Here is a 27,260-nt window from a genome sequence, read left to right as displayed (position 1 = left end):
GCAAGTTTAAGCCATAAATACTAGAAAAGCATATGCTTTTGAGGTACTTGTTAAAGGGAATCTTGGGGGTTTAGATTTGGAAATCAGGGATTTGATATCGATAATTATCTTAATTATATAAAAAATTTGTAAATTGCCACACAAAAAAGGACCTGTTTTGAAATTATCACTCGTTAAAATTTTATTTTAAATTACCATCCCTTAAGTTAAAAAAAAATATATTCAAATTACCACCTTTTTAGAAAATCCGGTGGAATTTCCGTTTGAGGGTCCCACCCAACGGCTAGTAACGACTATTTTGACTCTTTTTACGGTCTCCCTCCCCGATTTTTTTTTTTTTTTAAAAAAGTTTCAAACTTCAATTCACAATTTGTTCCCCAATTTCAACCAAATTTTCTCAAATTTCGCCTGTTAGTGTTTGAAGAATTTATCCTCACAGGTGCAAACACTCAATTCGCAACCAAAGTATGAATCCACATGTTCTTAGTTTAGGGTTTTTCGCCAACAAAAATTGGGGTAAATGGTTATATTTAGGAATTAGAGTTCTTAGGGCAATAGAATTGGGCGTTTGTTATAATTAGGGTTCTTGGGACAATTGAATTGGGTAAGTATACTAGTATAGTACATCATTCAATTTGCAGGAAAAACAAAAGTTAGGGTTCTGATTTAACACTTTAGGAGTAGTTGCAAATTTGACTAAAATTAAAGAAAGAAAGAGGGAAAAGATTGATGATGTTTGAACAAATTAATTGAAGTAATTTATGAGGGAAGTTCTTGTTTGAGTTTTAATACAACAGTGAGAGGGTTAGGTCAAGGGGAAGGAAGAAAAAAAAAAGGAGGGAAGTTGATTAGGTGGGGCCTTCAAACGGAAATTCCACCGGATATTTAAAAAGGTAGTAATCTGAATATTTTTTTAATTTAAGGGTGGTAATTTAAAATAAATTTTTTAACGGGTGTTAATTTCAAAACAGGTCTTTTTTGGGTGGTAATTTACTAATTTACAAATTATCCTAATTATATTGATAAAGACATAATTATACTGATAATGACTTAATCATATTAATAAACACGACAAGTTTTAACTAAAGCTAGCTTGGTCATTGAATGAGAAAGACTATAAATAATTTATGAACATAGAGTTTTGGTCATCCATTAGTCATACTCTCAATTAAACGTATTTTGAAGTAGAAGAATAATTTGTTCCGAAGGGGCCTTGCCCCTCTCTTGCACCAAAAAAAAAAAAAAAAAAAAATTGTTCCGTTACATTTATGAGCTGAATTCAAGTTTTGAATTATGTTGATCTTGAGAGTTTAAACTAAAGTATGCTCAAGTTTGAGCTGAACTTGTTATTAGACTTATTACTACTCTATTGTAGGCCTTTGGCAAAGTGATAGTTGGCCATAAATAGATTATTAAGAAGATTTTATGCCAAACTTCAAACACTTATATTGGCCAAAGTGGCGGATCAAAGCAACTTAAGCTTAGCAACTTGAGGTTTATCGTCTAGTGTCGTAAAAAACTAGAGATGTGTATCTAAAATTTATTTTTTTTTTTTTTTTTTTTTATTTTTTTTAATGGATTTTATACTCGTGATATCCTCCAAAACAAAACAGTTAGTATCAAATTTAAGTATTAAGTACCGTAATAACTCAAATGCCGTAGTATATGAGAAATTGAGTAATATTACCACCTTTCTCCATATATAAGCATCAGTTTAAAGGGCAGCACAATCAATCACGAGATTAATGTTCCACCAAGTACTTAATAAAACCATTAGCATTGCAACACTATTTACACAAACACTGAATAAAACCTTGAGCATTGCAACATTTATTATGCCAAATAAGAGTGTTACCTTACAATAGCAAAACATGAAGGGCAGCCTGGCTACCCAGGGCCCTGGGGTATGGTAGGATAGGGAGGGCGATATTAGCCATACTAGCAATAAGTAAGATTAACAAGTAACCGGAAGATAATACTTCGTAAAAATTTAATTAGGGAAGGGGGTTCTACAAATAATATAGCCCCTAAGGCCCTAATAAGCCTGTATAATCTTCAAGTACATATATACAAACTCTACCCTTGATGTGTTCGGTATTCCAAATAATGATGGAAAGGCCTACAGGCACATTGCCCTTAGTGGCAGAAACCTCAGCTTTGAGAGAAAGATTGATAAGTACCTGCAAAACAAATTAAAAAAGAAGGATATGAGCTAAACAATCTAAAATGCCATTTAGCTTAGCAGCAGCAGAGCATAGACAGATCATGGCTAACTTTTCACATGAAACAGGTATTCCCGATCAATTATTATTCTGATGTTGTCAACAATAACAGCAGAAATACTCATGACTTCAACAAACTTTAACCACTATCTTCTTAACTTCAGAAATATTCAGAAGCACAATGATTATAATGCTACAGATGCTCATAATATATTGTGGATTTAGCAGAATATATACATGCCCTAACTGCTCAAAAAATCTGTCTGCTAGTGTTCGATTACTGAGAGATGTAAAGCAAAGCCAGAGCACAAGACATGAACTCAGAATCAGAAATAAAGCTATGGTCTTCTTTCAGAGATCCACAGAACATTTAGGAAATTAGAGTATAGCTTAGAGACGGGAAAAATCACACTGAAGTACTGAACATGACCACTATGAGCTTAACAACTAATTCAGCCAATCTCACCTGCTTACAGTATGTCAGCGGAATTCAGGCTGTTCAAAAAGTAGACTTATACTGTAATCAAGCATTTCAATGCATTGGATTCAAGTAAAATTAACGATAACATATTCACCTAGAACCAAAATAATCATTATGCGGATACGAACAGCTTAGAAGAGCTACAGAGCAAATTACTTCATCTGTTCATCATACATATCAACCCTGACACCCTGATCACAAAAAGTTGGGAAGTTTCACAGCTTCTAAGCTCAGATTTTCAATATTCAACCAAATTCAAGATCATTGCTTCAGATAATCCTAGAATGAAAAAATCATCAATCTAATGGTACTATGCAAGTATGCATAATAATCATTCCTCAAGTTTAAGGCTAAAAAATCACGGCAACTATCATCGATGGATCTGTTCTACAACACTTTCATCATTATCTGACAAAATTACCATCCAAATCCCACAATTCTTACATCAATTCCCAAGTGAAGATTTGAAAAGCTACTATCCAGCATACTTACAAAAGATAAAACCAAGAAGAAAAAGTTTCTTCACCCATGAACATCTACAGACAGGCTTAGCACGCCCAGAGTTATGAGTAGGACCAAAAGGCAATGAACCTGATGTGCCCTGTGCCATTTTTGCCAAATCCAAAACTTAATCCAACTACCTATAGAAGCGAAGCATTACAGTCACCAACATAAACACTGAAATTTGATCAATCTTCTTTTTTTAAAGTCAAACAATTTCTTTGTGAAACTGATTTTATCCAAGAATGTAGCTGAAAAACCTGGCATGTAGCAAACAGATCCACAAATTCATTCCAATAATATAACCATTAGTTTAGATTACAGCAAAAGTTGTCAAACAACAAGCATGAAAAGTTGAAAACACATAGTGAATTGTCAAGCTACATAATGTGCAATGGCTGTCATATTTCATCAAACAAACTGCCACAAGCATGGACTGTCAAGCTAACTAATGTGACTAAATTTGCAGCCTCAGCTAGTTTCTAACAAAACTGAATCTATGTTCTATGACCAAAAATCTTTAGAGGAGTTAAAACAAAATACAAACTTAAAGAGGCATTTACTATGGAGTAGAAATACCCCATAATATCTGCACACATTTTATAATGGAGATAAGAATTAACATAATTAAGACATGAGATGACTGTAGGGACTACAAAATTACCTAATAGAGTTGTGTATGCCTCATGAGATTTTGAAAGAGCAGCAGAGAAAAAGTTAAGATTCTGAGGGGTAATAGAGTGTCCTTTCCTTAATGCATTCTTCTGCCCTTGCAAGGGGGTTGACAACGAGCCACCATCAGCCAATTTGATAAAGCTCAATGCTTTGACTGAAAGTAGGCATGGAACATCTAAAAGCTTCATGTACTCAAGCCAGCCCAATTTTTAAAAGCAATTAGGGCCTCCATTTTCTTGAAGTTCTTTCTTCTCATTTTTGATACCTTCAATTTCTTGTGGTTCTCCATGAATGCTTGTTTGTATCTCCACTTATCTACGAAAATCTTTGATTCACGAGATAATTCCACTACTTGCATCACAGCATCAAAAAAACCTCCTTTAACCAGGGCATAGAGGAAAGCATCAATCAAGCTGTGATCTAACTTAAAGCCTACAGAGTCATCAGTCGAAGCTCGCCTTTTAACCTCATTCCAAAGCATCAAAACATTGAAGAATTTCCCTGCAGCTACATAACCATTAATCAATGACAAATAAGTCTGTCCATTAGGTCTAAAATGAAGAAAGGCCATTCTCCTAAATGTTCGACTAGCATCTTCGATCCGACCAGCCTTACAAAAGGCATGTATAATAGAATTCCAGTCATGTGTTCCCACTTCAATGCGAGGGTCCTCAACTACCTCATCCAAGAATGCTGCCATCAATTCAGGCCGGTTATTTTCTGTCAAGCCAGTCATTATGGTAAGATAACTCCCTTTCAACTCCGATAGTCTTGCATCCCTCATGTCCCTAAATAAAGAAAAGGCAGACTGGAAATCCTGGCTTGACATCGCCGCTTCTATTAAAGAATCATAACAACTAACATCCAAGTGCAAACCAGAACAATTAATCTCTGCTACCATTTGTGCAGCCTCAGCTGTCCGATGCTCTTTGCAATAAGCTTTTAGTATTGACAAATACACACCAAGTCCAACAGCAGCTCCTTGAGCTTTCATCTCATCCAATATACTATGTGCCTTATCCAACATCCCAAGTAAAATACAAGCATTAACAATGCCAAAACCCGTCGTTCTTTCCCCTACAACACTTTCAGGTTCCAACATTTGAGCTCTAACAACCAATGCTGCTAAATCCTTAACACTCCCATGTTTAAGAAACCCTTTCACAACCTCACAATAAGTTTCCTCACTAAATTTCGAACCGTCTTCATCCCCTCCTTCCAAACTACACAAGACCGTCTTAGAGACAGACTCTACATTCCCTGCCTTAACATACCCCCTAATCAAATTACTCAGAAACACCACTCTGTCAGTAAACCCAAACCCACCCATCAAACCCTCTAACTCACTAATCTTCCCTTCTAAACCCTTCAATGCATACAAATACCCAAGCAACCCGAAACTCAATTCGTCGGGCCTAACCCCTAAAATTGACATCAACTCAATAACCCTCTCGGCCTCCTCCACCGATTCAAGATCAAAACAACACCCTTCTAAAGCAGCATTACAAGCACCCAAATCAGGAATCATAAAATCCAACTTCTCATCAATAGCAACCCTACAATTCTCATGAAAAACACCCAAATAACCAACAAAACTCCCATTCTTCCTACTAATCTCAACCAACAAAGAACCCCAAACATGAAAAGGCACAAAAAACCTGTTCTTAAACATACATTTAACCAAAGCAAAAGCAGGAGCAACAGTATTAGCAACAACCATAGAACTCAAAACCCTTTTCACAGAATCAAATTCCAACAAATTGGGATTCTTCTCGATCAAAAAAACAACCGAAGCAAAACCCCTTTTGAGATTATGAACATCAGAGAGAGAGCACAAATGGGTAATGAGTGAATTTGTAAGAGACTTACTGGGAAAACAGGAAGTGTTAGTGAGTAATTTGAATGATTTCCAAGCTTCATCTGTGTTGCAGGAGGAGAGAGAATGGTGGAGGGTGGTTTCTAAGGTGGTTTTGTGTTCGGAGGTTAAAGGGGTTGTTGGGGTTGTCGGTGACGGTGACGGCGGAGATGATGGTGACGGTGACAGTGGTTTACGGGAGAAGAGAGAGGGTTGAAGGAAAGAGTAAAGAGAAGGGGTTTGTTCAGAGGTGGTGGAGAAGGGTGTAGAGTGCGGTGGTCGGAGGAGAGAGAAAGTGATGAGCCGCCGCATAATCCGCCGGTTTTTGGTGGTTTTGGGAAGTTTGTTTTGTGTGTTTTTGATTGTTTTGTTTTTGTTTGTTGAAGTTTTTTCATTGGTTTTGGCTGTGTTATATTGATTTTTGTATAAATAAATTAGTGGATGATTGTGTAATAAGTTGCTGGAATAGCTCAGTTGGTTAGAGCGTGTGGCTGTTAACCACAAGGTCGGAGGTTCGACCCCTCCTTCTAGCGTTTTTGTATGTTTTTTTTGTTGGGTTTTAAAGGTTATAATGATGGTTCTAGGGGTGAGCAAAAATTCCGGGTACCCGGAATTGGAACCGGAACCGGTTAGGAACCGGCGGGTCCGGAACCGAGATTGGACCCGGTGGTTCCAATTCCGGGTAATAAATTAAGGACCCGGTTATAACCAATTCCAATTCTCAACTTTTTGGACCCGGAACCGGTTGGGTACCCGGTTACCCAATATATCTTAAACTAAATAAATTTTAAATAATAAAAATATGTTAAATGTATCTAATTTGTACAATAAAAAAAGTATTATTAATACCTAACATGAATACAAATAGCTTAATGCATATATAAATATAAGTATTAAACACTAATAATGATACTAACTAAAATAAGAATTATAATTTGTATTATATTTTAACAATTACATACATAAGTGGGTACCCGGAACCGGAACCGGTACCCAGTGGTTCCAATTCCAATTCCTAAAATTTAGGACCCGGTTAAACCAATTCCAATTCCGGTTCCGAATTTTAGGACTCGGTTCCAACCAATTCCAAGTCCGGGTCCTAAAATTTTGACCGGGTACCCGGTTTGCTCACCCCTAGATGGTTCCTTCGTGTTATTTTGTTACAACATTATCTTATGGAAAATTTGTAAATTACCGCCCAAAAAGAGGTCCAATTTTGAAATTACCACCCATTAAAAACTTTATTTTAAATAACCACCCATTAAATTAAAAAATCTTTCAGATTACCACCCATTTTGATTTTCCGGTGTAAAATCCGTTTGAGGGCCCCACATAACGGCTATTAACGGCTAGTTTGACTTAATTGACTGGGTTCCTCCTCGATTTTTTGTGTTTATATATTCGCCAACTTCAATTACTTGTCAAAACAAAAAAAATCTCCAATTAACAAATTTTTCCCCCAATTTCTTCCAAAGTTCCCCAAATTTGAACTGGTACTGTGCGACGAAGTAATCCATTGAAGTTCAGACCCAATTGAATTCGCATTTGAGGTAAGAATCCTGAACTTAAAAAATTAGGGTTCCTGGGTAAATTAAATTGGGGGATTTTGCAATTAGGTTTCGTGAAAGTAATTAATTGGGTGTTTATGTTATTTTTCTGGTAATTGGTGTTGGTGTTGTCCAAATTTGGTGAATGATTGTTTATTAGGTTGAATAATGGTGTCAAATGTGTTTTTTTTTTTTTTTTTTTTTTTGAAAGAAAGATTTGAATGATTCATTCTTGAATAATGGTGTCAAATAGGGTTTTGAATCAATTGTATAGGAATGGTTGAGGATTTGACAGAGAAATAAAGGAAGAAAGAGGGAAAAATTGATGAATTTAGATGAATTCAGTGAGGAAATTGGAGAGAGAAGCTGTGTTATGTGGTTAATGGAACAGTCAGAAAGTTAGGTCGAAGAAAAGAAGAAAAAAAAGGAGGGAAGTAAATAGGGTAGGGCCCTCATACGGATTTTACACCGGAAAATCAAAATGGGTGGTAATCTGAAAGATTTTTTAATTTAATAGGTGGTTATTTAAAATAAAGTTTTTAATGGGTGGTAATTTCAAAACTGGACCTCTTTTTGGGTGGTAATTTACAAATTTTCCTTATCTTATTTACTTATTTATTGCTTCAACCTCAACTCATGCTATTTTTAATTTACATTAAATAACATGTACTTATTTAAAAATAACATATATATAAATTGAAATAATAATAAATTTACATCAAAATAACATTAATATTGTTGAGTTTTATGGCATCGTAAAGAGAATCAAATATACTAAATTTTTGGACATAAACACATTTTAACCCTTAAATTACCTTCAAATCAATTGATTTCTAAGAAACCCAGAAAATTAGAAGAAGAAAAGAGGAGAGAGAAAGGGTGTTTGATTTAGAGTTGGAGTAGTGAGAGGAAGAGAGAGAGTGAGAGTGAGGTTGATTCCTAAAAAACCCACAAAATTGAAAGAAGAAAGGAGAGAGAAAGTGTATGTTTTTGTTGGAGTAGCTGAGAGGAAAGAGAGTGAGTACGGGAGGAAGATAATCAATGAGAAAAAGGGCGAAATAACATACATGTATTTAAAAATAACATATATATAATTTGAGGTAACGAAAAGTTAATATCAAAATAACATGAGTTTTATAAAACTTGGAGTACCGTGTACATGGTACTTCAGGAGTATGATAGAAGTTGCGGAAAGAAAGGGTTTTGTTCTCATTCAAAATAAATATAACCTGTTATTAAATCTTTTTTCTTTATTGTTAATTACTCCCTCCGTCTCTTTATTAATGTCCACTTTCTATCATTTATTACTCACATAATAGAGAGAAAGTGGACATTAATAAAGAGACGGAGGGGATGGTTCCTACATTTGAGTGAAACATATCTTGCTCCCTTGAAAGAAAGGGTTTTGTTCTCATTCAAAAGAAACTAGTTAGTGACTCGGGCTATGCCCCGGTTTATAGATGTGGTGATTATAGATACAGTGATATTTCAAGCGTTTGGATTTTTTTAAAATTATTACTCCGTACTACAAAAGTTAAGAGAATCAATTCTTGTATATAACTATAAAATTTCATTCCATGATGTTGTGTTGCTAGAATTTTCTACCTAGAATTTGAAATATTTTCTTAAAATTTTAAGTAGCATATATATTGAATAGCAAAGAGCAACAATTAAATCTCGTAAATGTAAATAGAGTCCTGTCTATATGTCTCATTTTTTTCATCTTGTTATGCATCTTTGTTATCTACTGGGAGTTGTTGTTCTTCATCTGCATCTTCTCCTTACATAAGCTTTTCAATTTCCCTGTACACATTTATATTACGATATCAGTGCTTTTGGGGTTTTTTTGTTCATAATAAACAGACACCCAAATGGAAATATATTCATTATATTTTTAAAATTTGATTTGCATAATATAAGAATAGAAAATGAAGTGTCATGTATCAATCATAAAATTTTGTTCCCGTAAAAATCTCAAGATTCTATCAATTCCATATCAATCAAAATATGAGGCACACAGAAAACTTAAACTTATGTTGAAATTTACTACCATTGTATTATAGGCAATTAGGCATACAAATCTAATCACATGATGTAAGATGACAATATAACAATGTAAGATGAAAATATAACAACAATCAACTTGTATCTTTTAAAAAAGTTGTAGGAAGGCAACAACCAATACAGAAATTACCTTTCTTTATTCTGGTTTGCTGAATGTGATCAATGACGTTTAGGTGTTTTCAACAATAGTTACGGCCACAAATCAATAAAATATGGATACTTTCATAGTAAAACACATTTACTTGATCAGTCGACCGCATAACTACAAACTAAAATCACTGAAATATGGAAACTTTTACAACGATTTCACACCTTTGCTGCATAATTTGGCTAGTTTTATACTGAAAGGTTAAGTGTTAGTAGTTAGTACTAATGTAACGTATATTAATTCAGCTATCAATGCCACAAATTTAGCCCTTTTTAACTGTTATAAGATGAGGCAATTCAATGGTTTTGACAATTTTTTTTTTTTTTTTTAAAGAATGGTTTTGACAATTTTAATTACTCTTTTAATGATTTTAATACTTTATTGAGTCAAAAATAATATTACAGTCACAAACTTCATATATATAACGATTACTTACTCAACTAATTTATAATCATCTCAATTTTTTCTATTAAATGGTTTAATTACACAATCAAGACAATTAAATGATTTTAATTATTACACAATAAAGACAATTAGAAACCCAATTTCACCTAGGATACTTCTCAAAATTATTGATGGGTTACCTTTTTTTAGGGGTTGCAAGTAAATGCATCTTCCTATAATAACTTATATTGACGGTTGAGTTCTTAATGGTTGTAATTTTATTTTTTTTATATTGACATTGTTACTTTAATATGGTTTGATGATGTGGCAATTTTGATGATGTGGCTAATTAAGGGAAAAAAGTGACACGTGGCGGATTTAAGGGAAAAAAGTGACACATGGCGGATTGGAACATCTTGCCTTTGAGTTTTAATAATAACTAGCCTTTTGGCCCGTTCAACGAACGGGTTGTAGCTCATTTTATTTTTCTTGAAATGTGTTGCTTATTTGTGTTGTATGTGTCGGTGATTTTTTGTAATAATTTGCTTAATTTTCTTACTTATAATTTGCAAGTTAGGAATACTTAAAGATTTTAACATTAAATAATTTGTTATTTTAACTTTTACATTAAAAGAGGTATAGAAAGGAGTACAACTTTTTTTATAGTGAAAATGGAACACTCCATTTTCTTACTCAAATTTGCAAGTTAGGAATGCATAAAGACTTTAGCATTCAATAACATTTTATTTTATCTTCTACTTTAAAAGGGAGTATAAAGAGGAAATATTAATGGATGTGTTATGTGGCATATGGGTGAATTATGATGACATGTGTCATATAGGTGATTGTGGTTTGTCTTTTTAAATACTAAGTATAGATAGATATTGATGTGGCCTCTTATTAATTTTTTTTCTTTGTTGTTAACTATGAGTATTAATATTAATTGTAGATGACGTATGACACTAAGGGCCTATTCTCTAACGTTGAAATTCAGTTCAGTTAAGTGCAGTTCAGTTCAGCTCAATCCACTTCAGTTCAGTTTAGTTTAGTTCAGTTCAGCTCCTAATTTCCTTCTCTTATAAAATATTCATTTCAGTTCAATTCAGTTCAGCTCCTAATTTCCTTTTCTTATAAAATATTCATTTCAGTTTAGTTCAGTTCTGCTCAGTTCAGTTCAGTCTAGCTCAGTTCAGTTTAGTTCAGTTCAGCTGAGTTCAGTCAATGAGAACAGGCCCTAAGGCACTGTTCTCTTCACCTTAAAAAAATAATTTTAAGTAAAAATAATTTCAGTTCAGTAAAAATAATTTCAGTTCAAAAAATAATATTAAGTAAAAATAATTTCAATTCAGTTTAGTTCAGTTCAGTTCAGTTCAGTTCAGCTCCTAATTTCCTTCTCTTATAAAATATTCATTTCAGCTCAATTCAGTTCATTTTAGTTCATTTCAGCTCCAATCAGTTCAGTTCAGTTCAGTTCAATTTAGCTCCAATCAGTTCATTTCAATTCAGCTCTAATCAGTTCTGTTCAGCTCAATTCAGCAAATATGAACAGGCCCTAAGTTCAATTCAGTAAATTAATTTCAGTTCAGTAAAAATAATTTCAGTTCAGTAAAAATAAGTTTAGTTCAGTAAAGTTCAGTTTTCTTAAAGAAGAATTATAATAAAAAATCAGTAAAAATAATTTCAGTTCAGCAAAATTAATTTCAGTTCAGTAAAAATAATTTTAGTTCAGCAAAAATAATTTCAATTCAGGAAAATTAATGAAAATTCGTAAAAATAATTTAATTTCATCAAAAATAATTTCAATTCAGTAAAATAATTACAGTTCAGCAAAATTAGGGTGAAGAGAACGGGACCTAATAAATGAAATTAAGTGTCCTTCGGGTTTTTTAAAAACAACAACAACAACAACAACAACAATAATAATAATAATAAGATAAGTAGGTTGTATAACTTGTTTTTGAGATATAATAATAATAATAATAATAATAATAATAATAATAATAATAATAATAATAATAATAATAATAATAATAATAATAATAATAATAATAATAAAGTTTGGTAAGATAAATACATAGATTTAATAAATAAGATGTATTTAGATATTTCTATAAAAGTTTTTTTTAAAAGCAAGATACTTCCTTAAAAGTGATAAAAAAGATAAGTATTGCTTTAGATAGAATGCATCGTAAAACCATGAAACCAAAAATATTAGATAAAAGATTTGATTTTTTTATTTATTTATTTTGGAAAAGATTAGATAACAAATCATGAATGGATATGCATCATAAAACCGTGAAGCCAGTAAAAGATGTAATTTATTATAATTATTTATTTAATTTTGGAAAAGATTAGATAGCAAATCAATTTTAATTTTCAACAATTAATTCATGATTTGATCATGCAATGTACTCTAGGATCAATTGATCATCTACAATCAGATTTGCAGTTATCAATTACTTTGCTTATAATACGCCATTCACCAATTCAATTTTTAATTTGCTTATAATACCATTCACCAATTCAATTTTTAATTTGCTTATAATACCATTCACCAATTCCTTTATCAAATTAAATTACCATTTATGTATGACGATTACCAATTTACTTATCAATTAGGATTATCATTAAGCAATTTACTTATCAATTAGGATTATCATTAAATGATATGAATATTATCATACGTAGTATATGATATCAACTTATCTTTTTACTTATCAATTGGGGTTATGGTTTACTAATACTTAGCATATGATTGATTGTGATTATCAATAACTATTGTTTAAACATTAAAATTACTACGAATAATCACAATCAAACTAATTAATTAGGTATGATATCAAAGTACTACTCTGTAGATATAGTATAATAGGAGTTAATAAATTTAAATAAAAAATTGAATAAATACAGATTACATATTTTATTAAGAGATGAAATCCTAGAGAAGGATAAAGAATGTGGTTTAAAAATAACCAACTAACCGTAAATATAGGTAGAAAATCACACAGATTTCATATCTTTTGACTTACAATACTTGATAAGTCAAACTTAACAAAATTGCATGATAAAATTCCTAAAATCACTCTAAGTATTCCGGTTTAACTAATTTCTTTTTTTAGCAACACTTTTAAAATATAAATTCACACTCTACAAAACCAACAAAATTTATCCAAAAAAATAATTATAAATATAATTCAACTCACACACTAAAAAGTCCTAGAGTAGCTAGGAAACAAATTCTTAGGTTGTTAGGAGACACAACTATTTTCTCCCTCAAAATTTTGCATAAATACGCGACCAAACACAAAGTAAACCACAAAAAAATCATAATCATAATCATATTCTCTTCATTAAAATTTAGAGAGCACAAAAAGAAAGATTGATCGTTCGTTAGTAGTAATTTGTTGAAAAGAAAATCAGTTGTCATCTTTTTGTTTTAATTTGTTGAAAAGAAACTCGGTTGATCATTATGGATCCAATTATGAAGGAAAACGTTGAGGTAGTGAAGAAGGAAAACAATGAGGGTGAGGATAGCCTTAACGGTTGGCTCGCTGTTACGGCGGACCGTAAGGGGAAGTGGTGGTATGCTGCCATTCACAATGTCACCGGTATGGTTGGCGCTGGTATTCTTGGATTACCATATGCTATGTCTCAACTCGGATGGTACGTACACAATTACTCCTTTATAAATTAAGATAATTTAACAAATAAATTTACTTATATAAATACTTCTAGTATAATTTATGTCATGATAATAAAGCAATATGAGACATGGATGGTATTGATTTATATAAGGTTAATAATTTTGTACAATTTATTGCATGAAATGGTATATATTATTGATAAAATAATGTTTTGATGTATGTAAAATAATTTAGTAGTTCGAATAGATTATGTTAACGAAACAGAAATTGAGAGTGCGTAAGTGCATGATAAGGCAATTTTGTTACTTTCCAATTTCATTTTTGTTCTAAATTGTTAGTTCAATCCAACAATTTGTCAGGCGATTTGATCTGAAGTTGTGGATCATCTGGTTGTATTGGGGCAGATATGAGAGTATGTTTATATGTTTATGTTTGCTTGGTAGCATCATCAACTATATCTATTTTTGACAATATTTTCAATTAAATAAAAGTATGTATTTGTGATTTTGCGTAATTTTTTTTATAAAGAAAATTTAATTGACTTAATGAATATTTTAAGAATATTGTGTTAACAAATATGAATATTGAGCATACATAAGAGTTCCACTCATATACAAAAATAATACGGAGTGATTATATAATTAAAAATTGGTGTGAATTTTTTTGTAGCTCACAAATAGTAATAATAATTATTATTATTATTATTATTTTTTGTTAGTCCGCATGATTATAATAATAATTATTATTTTTATTTATTTCAGGGGTCCGGGTGTGACATTACTGTTAGTGTCATGGGCCATAACATTATATACGTTATGGCAAATGATTGAATTGCACGAGGCCGTGCCTGGAAAGCGATTCGATCGTTACCATGAACTAGGGCAGTACGCATTTGGAGAGAAGCTTGGGTTATGGATAATTGTGCCACAACAATTTATGGTCCAAGCTGGATGTGATATTGTTTATATGGTTACGGGTGGTAGTTCACTGATGAAATTCTATAACATTGTTCACCCGAATGAACCGCCTATTAAGCTTACATATTTTATCATGATTTATGCGGCCATTGAATTTTTTCTCTCCAACTTACCAAATTTTAATTCCATTGCTGGTGTCTCTTTAATGGCTGCCATAATGTCTCTCAGGTAATTTTTATTTTTATATATTTTTTTAAATAATAATTTTTTTTTTTTTTGATGATATTCAATTTTTAAACAATATATTTTTGTTTAAATTTTTTCAGCTATTCTGCTATTGCTTGGATAGCTTCACTTATTAAAGGAGTACAACCAGACACAAGTTACGCTAGTAGGTATACTACTAGCGCTAGTCAAATATTTGGGTTTTTGAGTGGAATAGGAACTGTTGCATTTGCCTTTTCTGGGCACAACATAGTACTGGAGATTCAAGCAACTATACCTACCAGTCCAGAAAAACCTTCTAAAATAGCCATGTGGAAAGGGTCTTTAATTGCTTATATAATTGTGGGATTATGTTACTTTCCAGTGGCTTTCGTGGGTTATCTCGTGTTTGGTAGGGTTGTTGAGGACAATGTTATGATCTCCCTCCAAAAACCCAATTGGCTTATTGCTGCGGCTAATATATTCGTTGTTATACATGTTATTGGCAGCTATCAAGTAAGTTAAAAGTGTTCGTTGTGTTTTGCAATTTAATTTTTTTAGATTATAAATATTAATAATTTTCTATTATGTTAGGTTTATGCAATTCCAGTTTTTGACATGCTGGAATCTTTTATGGTGTTGAAAATGAAATTCCAACCTAGTAAGAAGCTTCGAATCATAACTCGTGGTACTTATGTTGGTAAGTATTTTATTGATTTATATTTCGTATTTAATTATATCAACTTATTTATATTTATTATTTATATTTATTAAAATATATATGATATTTTATATGCAGGAATTACTATGTTTATAGGCATAGCATTTCCCTTTTTTGGATCTCTACTCAGCGTGTTGGGAGGAATTGCTTTTGCACCTACTTCATTTTATGTAAGTCTAAAAACTTTACTGTATTTTATAATACAATAAATGATTTTTATTTTGGTATTAATAGATTTTATTTAACTTAATTGCAGCTACCTTGCATAATATGGCTTATAATACGCAAACCGGAGAAATACAGTCTATCCTGGTTTCTTAATTGGGTAATTTTACACCTTTAATATTCATAATAATCATCTAAAGTTTATTACTTGTATTATTTATTTATTCCCTCAAAATCTCTAATGATTTTCTACTCTTGCAGGCTTTCATCATTTTTGGCGTGTCGTTGACGATTCTAGCCCCCATCGGAGCGATAAGAGACATAGTTGTTCAATGTGGAACATTTAAATTTTTCTCGTAATCCATTAGAGCGAGGTGAAAGGACGGTTAATCCTATTATTTTTTTCAAGGGGATTACCAAAACTATGAGTTGTGCAGTGTGATTTTTAACCTTTTATTATCTATAAACAACTTGTAATTTGTAGTTAACTTTTGAAATTTTATACTAATGGTGTTTTTTGATTGATGTTTTTATAGAGTGCTTCCTAATTAGCTTTTATATCATCGTAGCTCGGCTTAAATTAATTTGTTATATCTACCAAATAAAATTTTTTATTTAGATTTCATATCCTAATAGCTACTTTGTAGCGAGTTGTGTTTAGAAGGTGTTCTGAAGTTTGCTCGAGCTGTTTTTACAAAGTGTTTTGAACTTTTGAAGTATTAGCGGATGGTTCAGTGATCTAATTTCAAGTTTGTTTGAATTAATGTTTTGAACGTCAACTTTTTGTTATTAAACTCAAAAAGAATGATCGAAAAACATTTGAGGGCAAGACTCAAGAGAACGGTACTTAAAAAAACAGAGTTGTATATACTTTACCTAAGTTTACTAACAATAATACGGAGGATCAAGAATTCCTTAGTTATAGTGAAACTTGGTAATAGAGAGAGTTCATTTCATTGATAAAATAGCCATAATAATAACATTAACCAACAATAATAATATTACTCCATAATTGTTCTAAACATTAATAAAAGGTTCTAAACAATCGCTTCATCTTGCTTGCTGCTTTGGTTATCTTTCTTACTCATCCTCATCTCTTACAATCTTTTTTGCTTCTATAAATGTGTTTACTAACTTATACTCGTATTTTATATAAATAATTTCAGTTCAGTAAAAATAAGTTCAGTTTAGTAAAATTAATTTCAGTTCAGTAAAAATAAGTTCAATTCAGTAAAATTCAGTTATCAAGAATTATAATTGAAAATCAGTAAAAATAATTTAATTTCAGTAAAAATAATTTAATTTCAGTAAAAATAATTTAATTTCAGTAAAATTAAGTTCAGTTCAGTAAAAATAAGTTCAGTTCAGTAAAAATAATTTCAGTTCAGCAAAATTAAGGTGAATCAAACAAGGCCTACGTAATATATATAGAGTAGATCGAGATGGTTGGTACTGTGACTCACAATGTGATAGGATACCAAAGTTGAAAGTGTGCTCCAATGCAACACGTATTTACATTTATTTGCAACGCTTCATTATGCGTGTGTGACGCTTTGGTACTCAAATTGTGGGTAAATTTCAATGGGGTGGTGGCAATGAATCAATGATGCATGTATTTCCAATGCTACAGCTACTTAATTATCACAATTGCAACTTAACACCTAATTTTTTTTTTATACTTGGGAAGTCGTAATCTGGCCACTAATTACTTCAATTCCTCTCCGGGAATATGTATGTCTTTTACTTTCTTCAAGATTAAACATATAGAGTAGGTCTTTTATAATCTAGCTAGACACAAAACGGATTGAAGTTCAACTCAACTTGAGTATTCGTAACAAGTAAGATGAGTTCAAATTAAAATAAATACCAGTATCTACAGTTTGAGATCAAAATGAGCCTAGCTCTAAATAGAGTTGTAAATTAAATAACCTACGAGTCTTATACGAAGACACGGAGTATAAAAATAAAGTACTTCCGTATACAAAGCTTTCAAATTGTAATGAAATTAGTTTATATCCTATTCATATTACCCTAAACAATTAACTATTCTTGATATATTAATGAGGCGTTTTTTTTTTTTTTTTTTTTTTTTTTTTTTTTAAGTATAATGAAAGAAGACATAGAGAGAGTTCACAACTTAGATTAACGGAGTACTTTTTATCTTGAATCTAGAAAGAAATTTAATGCGTAATTTTTAGTTATAAAGAAAATTTAATTGAATTTAGAAATATTTCCCTTATAAAAAAGGAATTTATGAATATTGAGCATTCATTAGTATTCGATTCATATACAAAAATAATATATAATTAAAAATTAGTTTGAATCTTTTTGTAGCTAACAAATAGTAATAAAATATATTATTTTAATAATTATTATTATGTTTAGTCCGCATGATTATAATAATAATAATCACATTAAATTATTTAGATTTATTTCAGGGGTTTGGGTGTGACAATACTGTTAGTGAAACGGGCCATAACATTATATACGTTATGGAAAATGATCGAATTGCATGAGGCCTTGTCAAAAAAATAAAATAAAATTGCACAGGGCTGTTATGGGTAATTGTTTCACAACAATATATGGTCCAAGTGGGATGTGATATCGTTTATTTGGTTACTGGCCTGGTGGTAATTCACTGATGAAATTCTATAATATTGTTCACCCGAATGGACCGCCGATCAAGCTTACATATTTTACCATAATGTATGCGGCTATTGAATTTTTTCTTTAACCTACCAAATTTTAACTCCATTGTTAGTGTTTTTTTGATGGCTGCCATAATGTCTTTCAGGTAATTTTTGTTTAAAATCTTTTTAGTTATTCTGCTATTGCTTAAATAGCTTCACTTGTTAAAGGAGTACAACCAGACACAAGTTACGCTAGTAGGTATTCTACTAGCGCTAGAATATTTGGATGGTGGAGTGGAATAGGAATTGTTGCACTTGTCTTTTGTGGGTACAACATAGTACTGGAGATTCAAACAACCATCCCTACTAATCCAGAAAAACATTCTAAAAAACGGTTTTTAATTGCTTATATAATTGTGGAATTATGTTAATTTCTAGTGGTTTTTGTGGGTTATCCCGTGTTTGACAGGGTAATATTGCTGCAACTAATTTATTTGTTGTTATACATGTTATTGACAACTATCTAGTAAGTTAAAAGGGTTTTATGTTTTAAATCATTGTATTTTGCAATTTAATTTTTTTAAATTATAAACATAAATAATTTTCTCCCTATTTTTTGACATGCTGGAATCTTTTATGGTGTTAAAAATGAAATTAATAATTGAATTAAATTGATAATTGGCAAGATAATTAATATATATGAAGGTTTGTGTATGGTATGACTTCTTGTGTTGTGTTCAACGATTGAATGCCCATGACCTATATTTATAGGTATAGATGGATCTTGTAAGAAATGGTCGTAATATTCCAAGAAATTACTTTATTCTTGTATCCATATTGTTCTAGAAAATTCACGAACCATATATTATATTCTAATACTTCCAATGTCAATAATGCTTTCAAGTAATGATCTTGCTTGATTATTCCGAAAGCCTCTATAATGCACGCAATAAACCATCAAAATAACAGGCTTATAAAATATGGGCCTATAACCATATCCAACATTGATAATAATAGAGTTCATTTCATTGATAAAATAGCCATAACAACGTTAACAAACAATAATAATATTACTCCGATCCATAATAGGTTTATACATTTAATAAAAGATTCAAGATAACATGAACATCCATATGGTTACGTTGGTTGATATGATATGATGGATAGTTGATCCAAAACCTAATTCTTGCGAAGATCACGAAAGTAACCAGAAGGGTTCTTTTCAAAAGCATCCCTTGAAATACGAACACCACCAGGTTGCCCTGGAGCGTTCATCATATTTGTGTCGTCATTTCTTCGACCCGAAAAAAGACTACAAATTCCCCAACCTAGTGCTAAAACAGCAATACCTATTTGAAGGTAGTCTAAACCTTCATTCTCCTCCGACGATGCCATCGCTCTATCGCTGCTTTTGTTACCCGTACCTTCTTTACTCATCTTGATCTCTCTCAATCTTTCGCTTCTTAAAATATGTTATGTGTACTCGTATAGTAGTATATAATGATCAAATTGTAGTAGGTAGAAAATGAAGGAAAGTATACTTATATATAGAGATGGTTGGTACTTTGTGAGAGTAGATTAGATAGGATACCAAAGTTGAAGGTGTGTTCCCAATGCAACACTTATTTACATCTATTTGCAACGCTTAATTATACGTATGTGACGCTTTGGTACTCAAATTATTAAACTCAAAGCCACTAGGAAGTTGAAACCGTCGGGAGGTTTTTATTTTCACTTATATCAAAAAAATACTGTACTCGTATTAATACTTGAAAAAAGCAAATGAGGCTATCATTATCATTTTGGGACTTAAAATTGATCCTAAGAGACTATCAAAGTATCAATAAGGGACGGAGGGAGTAATTTGTAAACGTTCTTTGTATCTATTTGACCATTTGCTTTCACTAAGATTTTGAATCAAATTTGATTAATTTTATGAGTGTTTTTCAAATGTGTAATAAGTAATCTTAATAATTTTTTTTTTTTTTTTTGGAATAATAAGGAGCTAAAAAGTGAAAAGAATAGACAATAAATAAACATTTATTACACCGATTTACTCGTGAATTATCGATAAATTCCCAACTTAATACAGAGTACTAAAAAATGAAGTATAGTTAATGCTTATATACAGCCCTTATATAGCATTACCCTTTTATTTTTTGGTAAACATATGATACTTTTGTAAAAAAAAAAAACCTACGAGTCTCATGTAAAAGAACGAAAAGAAAGCCTACGTGTAATATTTGTTTTTAGTTTTTGCAATTTAAAGGTAACTTAAGGACAGAGTATGCTTAAAACTTATACGCTTGGTCATTATTACGATGAAGTCCTCTGTAGTCCGTACTTTGTATCTACTCTGGATTAATTAAGTCTATTAACGTAATCCCGTCAAAAAAAAAAGTCTATTAACGTAACGTTAGTTGACAAATTCTGACATGACATGACATGGTATAAACAAGAATCAATTACAACTAACCCAAGTTTTTATTTTTATTTTAATTTTTTACTCGTATGTTTTAAATATATTTACTTAAATCAAGCACAGTATAACACGGAGTAGAAGATTAGAGGATGCTTAGTAATCAGATAAATGTGGTAAAGTGGTTAATTGTTGATGCTTCGTTCTTTGTTTGTGTGGGTAAATTTCAATGGGGTCGTGACAATGCATGTATTTTTAATGCTACAGCTAATTAATTACTATCACATTTGCAACTTAACACCTAATTTTTTTTTTGATACTTGGGAAGTCATAATCTGGCCACTAATTACTTCCTCTCCGGGAATATGTATGTCTTTTACTTTCTTCAAGATTAAACATATAGAGAGGTCTTTTATAATCTAGACACAAAACGGATAAAAGTTTAACTCAATGAGCCTAGCTATAGTTTGAGTTCAACTCGTAACAATTAAGATAAGTTCCAATTAAATTAATTAAGGAAAATGATGAACATAGTCCTAATAAGAAGCTACAGTAAAAAGAAAATATTGAACATAAATTAGCATTAATTATACGATCCGTTCGTGCTATATAGCCCTAAGGGCTACATATATCATTACCCATATAATAAATATCTTTATTCTTTAATCTGAGATCTAAATAAATGAGGCAATGAGCCTAGCTAATTAACTCAATAAAGTTGTAAATTAAATAACCTACTGAGTCTTATGTAAAAGTACTCCCTTTACAAAGCTTTCCAATATATCCTATTTGTATTACCCTAAACAATTAACTATTCTTGATATATTTATGAGGCGTAAAGAATTACTCGTATTTTTGTAATGAAAGAAGGCATAAAGAGTTCACAACTTAGATTTATGGAGTACTTCTTATCTTGAATCTAGAAAGGAATTTACGCTCCAATTACATGTTAAGAAGTTGGGTTATTTCATGCTATATTTAATTATTTATATAAACGACTTTATTATTATTATTTGTATTTATATTGTACGTGAACATTTTGCTTTGCACCAATACAATTAAGCATGTTAAGCTTGATCGTAACATTCTTCATCCAAACCATGCTAAAGCTAGTTTACTTTCATAGCTTGTCTAGTATATCAACAAGGCCGATTTTACAAACATAGCTAGAGTGTATTTGTTTGCAAAAAATGCAATGTATTAAGGTTTAAGACATTATTAATTTAACTAAAATAAGTGAATGTTTGAAATTTGGTACAGTATGTACAGTATTATTTCAATTCAATTGACTTTAAATCAATACTAAGTAAATTATAATATTATTAAAAAGAGTTTAATTAAGAGACACCCTAATGAATATTATAGTTAAGTTGACATGCATTAGTAGTTTAGTAGTCACTATCTCCCCATTAGCGCACTTTCATTTTCCAAACTATGTTATTGATTTATAGATTGTATAAGGAATTAAGGATTGTAGTCATAACTTGTTTGCTAGGTTAAAGGAACATAATCTATTTTCGTATACAAAAAACACCTTAGTGAATCCACGTACCACGAGTATGCATTAGATAAGCTAAAACTTTACCAACTACAAGAAGTAATATAATAGAAGTAGTACGTAGTTCAAACTTTGATCATAAAGATATAGATTGATGGTAGAATACATATTTCATAGATGATAATAAAACTTCTCCACCAAAGGAAGGAGAAGAGAGTACAAATAAAACATCAAATAAAACATAAACGAAGCTAAGAAAAGAAAACGAAGTCGAAAAGAGCCATATAGAATAACAACCAAGACCCAACTAATAAGGCCTAATTAATACGAAGTATTATTTCTTTCGGAGATTACGAAAATAGGTAGCAGGATCCTTCTCAAAATCGTCCCTGAAAATCTTCTTCCCGGGTTGGCCAGGTGCCTTCATGTGTTGAGCCCATGAGAAAATCCACATGTGAGTGAAAGTGTTATCCCACATTGAAAGAGGATAATTGGGATGTGTATCCCACATTGAAGTGAAAAGAAAGTTATGTCCACTTTATAAGGCTAAGGGGCTACTCCCCTCATAGCCATATGATTTTGAGTTGGAACCTCCTTCAACAATCCAAGCAACATGACAATAAAAGATAGCACTTTCATAGCAGTGCTCGCCATTTTTTCTTTCTTGATCTCTTGATTTTTTTTTTTAAAAATAAAGTTTTCTGATTGTAGTGTAAGAGGGATATGAAGTATGAAGTAGTTGTACGTATATATAGGCGGGTGAGAAGTCTAATGGACTATCGACTCCCACTGATTATTTTGTATAGTGAATGTACATTGATAATTAGGTAAATAGGTAATTTAGTTTATGATTTCCAAAGCTAATACAGAGTAATCTGTTTTACAATTGCAATAGCTAACAATCTCTTTGGTTCTCGGTATCTCGGAATGAACCACTAATTGTTGCCTCGTTCTTCAGTATTATCATACTCCGTATCAATATATACTCACTTTGTCCCATGTAAAATTTCTACGGAGTTTTAATTTACATTTTAATTACTGTTAGACATGTCAATCCAAATTACTCAGAGAGAAATGGTATCCTACTTGACCCGACCCAAATGACCCGAAATTGACCCATTTAATTTGTAATTATTAAAATTCCAAACAAATCAAACCACTAGAACCAAACGACTCAAAATCTCAAACAATCCAAAATTTGACCCGAACTTGACCTGTTGACACGAAGGGTTTGTTTTAATTTACCGAACTGAGCTAAACTGAACTGATTAGAGTTGAACAAGGTCTTAATTACTTTTTTTTTTTATTTTTTTTTATTTTTTATCACTCAAATTAAACGATTCAAATCTAAGATTTGACCCAAATCTGACTCGTTGATACAAATTGACAGGTCTAGTTATCCACGTATTACTATTTTAACTACCAGCTAATATTATTCGCGCCCTGATGATGTGGCCTAATTCTACCGCCAACTCTATCCACTCTATTAATACTTTAATAGCCCCTTTTTTTCCGCCGAACTTATAATACCAAGCTTCTAAGCAATAAACTGAACGCTCAACCGTCCGATCATCAATTAACCATGCAATCTCAACCGTCCATTACTTTTCTCGATCCACTATATATATTTGACACTTTTACCAGTTTTCTGATTCCTTTCTCTCTTCTCTTAACCATGTCTTCTTCTCCTCGATCAGATTTCTCGGAACAATTTTCTGTTCTTCAAATTAATCAATTAATCGTTCTTCAAATTCGTTGATTTGTTCAATGATCTATTTGGTTCGTGTCGATTCGCGATTATTTCTTCACTTTTTGCAGATTTGATTGATTTCGGAGGTATTAGTTTATTATCTGATCTTTTTTATACAATTAAAATTTATTTGCAGAAATTATGAATTCTTGAAATTATCAGTTTTTTCTGTTGATTTTGGTAGAATTTTATGATCGTTTGGCGTAGGAGATGAATTTGATTCGAATAAGTTGTCTCTGCCTTTCTTTGAATCGATTTATCTGTTTGATTATTGTTATTCAAACATATTAAGAATTTGATCGCTGAATTTTCCAGGTCATTGAAATTTTGATTCCAAAAGTGCTTTTTCGTATGATCGTTACATTATTTCTTTCGTTTAATTTAATTGAAATTTACGAATATTTAGATTAATTTTTCTGTTTTGATGTGAATATCTCTCTGTGAATCGCTATTATTTCAAGAATTTGATTGCTGCATATATCTGTCTTAATTGTTGGAAAACTGTGCAATTGCTTATTGTTTTCGTTCTATTGATTCTCTTTTGGTATGTGAATAATGTGATGAATATTAAATTTAATCTTTATAGGTTTGAAATTGAAATTGTAAGTTCAAGTATGTAATTGATTTCATGCGATTCAAGAAGCTTGATTCATCTTTGATGGTTGGTTCGTTTAGACGAAGTTATAAACATGATTGTTCGGTTAGATGAATTTATATGTTTAGCTTGAGTAAGTTTATAGTTGATTGATTTTTACTAGTACTATGTCGCTTGTTGGAACCAGGACTCTTGCAGTGCTCTGATGTGTAGCTAGTGGCTTGGTTTTGATTGATCGTCGGATGTTCTGCACGGTTCAGCACGCTGATAAGGCCATATAAGAAGATGGCTGTGCTGCTGTTTGACTCTCCAAATTCTATGGTGTGTTCACATAATATGTACTTTGTAGTTGAGATAGATTACTTTGAATATATGTGTTATGGTGAGTATACTGTATGTGGATGAGAAAGTGGCAGTATTAGTTAGTATGGTTGGTGTGTTGGGGAGAATGGAGTGTTTTCCTGAATTGGTCATGTTAGTCGACCTTTGCCATGTCGGGTGCGCTTGCTTGGCAGGTCATCAATGTCAATAAAAATCGTTTTTGTGGTTTTGTTGGGAGATGGCACGGGGTTTTTACCGGCTCTCCCAACGGTGTGTGCGTGTGTTGTTTCTGTTTTTTCTTTATTTGTCTCCCTTTCCCTGCACCCGTTGCACTTGAATCATCAAACTCCACCACAATTGCCACCAACATCGAGCAAATCTACTGTCAAATGATTGCAGTGGATAGCATATTTGGCCAAGATCCAATGTTGCCAAGGTATATTTATCAAATTCTATATTTATCAAAAGCCTTTCTAATTTCCCTCTTTTATTACTTAGTACGATTTAAATTGCAATGCAATCTGCAAAGGTTAAGGTGGTGTCCTTATTCACATCAAGACGTCTTACAAGTGTTGTCTTCGAAATTGTTTGCATGCACAGATCCCTGGTCGTTGAAACTTTCTAAATTAGGGCTCTTAGGCCTTCTACAATCGTCTTGTATAGAGTATATTTTGAGAAATTCTGCTTATTTAGAACTTAATTTATTTTGAGAATGTTGAGCATGTAGAACATTTCTTCATTGACTTACCCATACAGAACTTACTCCAAGAACTTTAGTTTGACTTCCATGGACAATCTCATGTGCAAAGCTACATACAGATATCTATATTATTGCATATATACAAGTATCTATCAAAAGAATAGGTAACCATGTGTAGAGGATATTGCAAAATAGAAGATGTGATTACTACTTGCCAGTTGCACAGATAGGTCATATATGCCACTGCAATGTATGCTGTACTGATCCCCTTTTATATGTACTGCACCATCATATATGTGTACGCTGCACCAACCCTCATGTATGGGAACGTAGTCACCCATACAGATTATAATTCTTAAAAACCATACCATTTGGGGTTATTTGGCAATCTCCCAACCATGTAAATATTTAGTTTGACAGCTTCATACAACTGTAATCCTTGAAGTAGATTATAAGTTTATTTATTATGCATTCTGTTCAGGCAACTTGATACTCAAATTAATTTAAAAAATCTTCTACAAACGAGCAAATTTTTTTTTTTTTTTTTTTTTTGTTATTTTAATTCTGCTCTTTGTTGCTTTTGTTTTGCATTTTATATTCTGTCAACTGAGAACAATAGTGTTGAGTCTTGCAAGTGTTAAATTATTGATGTAATAGAAATTGTATCATTCTCCTTGTACGCTTTTGTATTAGAATTTCCTCTACAGGTTTTATACATTCTTGGTGCCAGACTGTCGATACTCTAACGCTATGTGGCCAAGTTGCTGTTCTGATTTTGAGGATCAGATCCCATCTGCACGTCTACAACTGTCGCCGCTGAATAGTTTTGCATGGATGGTTTGCCAAATATGCTCATTAGAAAGCTTTGATATCTGTAATGACAGTACTTATTCACAGTTGAATGTAAACTGAATATGTTCTCAACGCCAAAGCTATCAAGAATAATTGAAGTATTGATTGTTGATGCTTGATGTGTTTTGCTAAATGGCACTACTTCAACGATTGAACACTAAGTTGCTGTTGTCAAAGTGAGATGTGCACCTATCAATAATATTTTTTGATTGATTGTTGACTATGCTGTCTTTAAGATATGTTTTCCCTGCCTTACTTTTATTTATTCAATTTAGTAAATATGATTAATAGATTTAAATTGCTTTAGCTTGGCCTTTTTTTTTCTTTTTTTTTTTTTTTCAATTATTACCTGAATTATTATTAAATTTGAAGTTCCTTTGTGTTGCACACTTACACTTCCTGGGAGTAGAAGATGATGCTCATTGCAATCGGTTTGATTGTGGTGTGGGTATTTGATCTTTGTCTTTCGTTTTGCCTATTCTGTCTATCACAGTCTCACAAAGTGTTAAGTTTAGTAAATTATTGGATATGGATGGTAGCCTGGTAGGAGAGGATGAGGGTTTGTAAGTTGTAACAAAAGACAGTGCTGTTAGCTTTTTTTTTTTTTTTTTTTTTTGAGCTACAATATAGTCTTGTTTTTAGAAAAAGCATGATGCCCCGACCTAGTTAAAATTTCATGTTATGTCAGGTGATTTATGATCTATAAGCTCTAAATGGAATGAGCACCCAAATTATGTTTGGGAGGTTGGTGGTTCGAATCCATCTAGATCCATTCTTTCATTTTATATAACTGATTGTATGACGAGAGATATGAATTACGGAGTAATATTTATATTAACTATGTGTAAACTTTGAACAATTAATCTTGTCATTCTCATCGTTAGAAGCACAATTTCTATGCTACACTAACATGAAGTGACAAAATCATTTTTAAGTTGTTAACTTTGTTATCCAATTATCCCCGCAT

General features: G+C 31.7%; 1 protein-coding gene, 1 long non-coding RNA gene, 1 other non-coding gene and 1 pseudogene across 4 annotated transcripts; 3 read left to right on the top strand and 1 right to left on the bottom strand.

Annotated features, from left to right (window-relative positions):
• Window positions 1-1,539: 1,539 nt before the first annotated feature.
• LOC145601662 (pentatricopeptide repeat-containing protein At1g69290 pseudogene) lies at window positions 1,540-6,113 on the bottom strand (annotated as a pseudogene). Its single transcript, XR_014104427.1, has 2 exons — window positions 3,869-6,113; window positions 1,540-2,180 (listed from the first exon to the last, which is right to left on the bottom strand). The product of XR_014104427.1 is annotated as a pentatricopeptide repeat-containing protein At1g69290 pseudogene (transcript).
• An 80-nt stretch (window positions 6,114-6,193) lies between these two features.
• Window positions 6,194-6,267, top strand: TRNAN-GUU (transfer RNA asparagine (anticodon GUU)). Its single transcript has one exon. It is a non-coding gene; the product is annotated as a tRNA-Asn (tRNA).
• Window positions 6,268-12,925: 6,658 nt separating this feature from the next.
• On the top strand, window positions 12,926-16,035 carry LOC145601683 (lysine histidine transporter 1-like). Its single transcript, XM_081657740.1, has 7 exons — window positions 12,926-13,540; window positions 14,283-14,666; window positions 14,765-15,158; window positions 15,237-15,342; window positions 15,442-15,533; window positions 15,620-15,688; window positions 15,790-16,035. Exons 1-7 carry the CDS (start codon window positions 13,347-13,349, stop codon window positions 15,886-15,888), a joined length of 1,338 nt encoding a protein of 445 aa, XP_081513866.1. The 5' UTR covers window positions 12,926-13,346; the 3' UTR covers window positions 15,889-16,035.
• Window positions 16,036-23,637: 7,602 nt separating this feature from the next.
• On the top strand, window positions 23,638-26,513 carry LOC145602151 (uncharacterized). The gene is made up of 2 exons (XR_014104500.1): window positions 23,638-23,911; window positions 24,608-26,513. It is a non-coding gene; the product is annotated as an uncharacterized LOC145602151 (long non-coding RNA).
• The last annotated feature ends 747 nt before the right edge of the window (window positions 26,514-27,260 follow it).

Source organism: Chenopodium album, chromosome 21 (genome assembly GCF_948465745.1).
Source record: "Chenopodium album chromosome 21, dcCheAlbu1.1, whole genome shotgun sequence".
NCBI lineage: Eukaryota > Viridiplantae > Streptophyta > Magnoliopsida > Caryophyllales > Amaranthaceae > Chenopodium > Chenopodium album.
The sequence above is the reverse complement of the archived record's forward strand: the minus strand, read 5'-3'. Positions and strand labels throughout refer to the sequence as shown.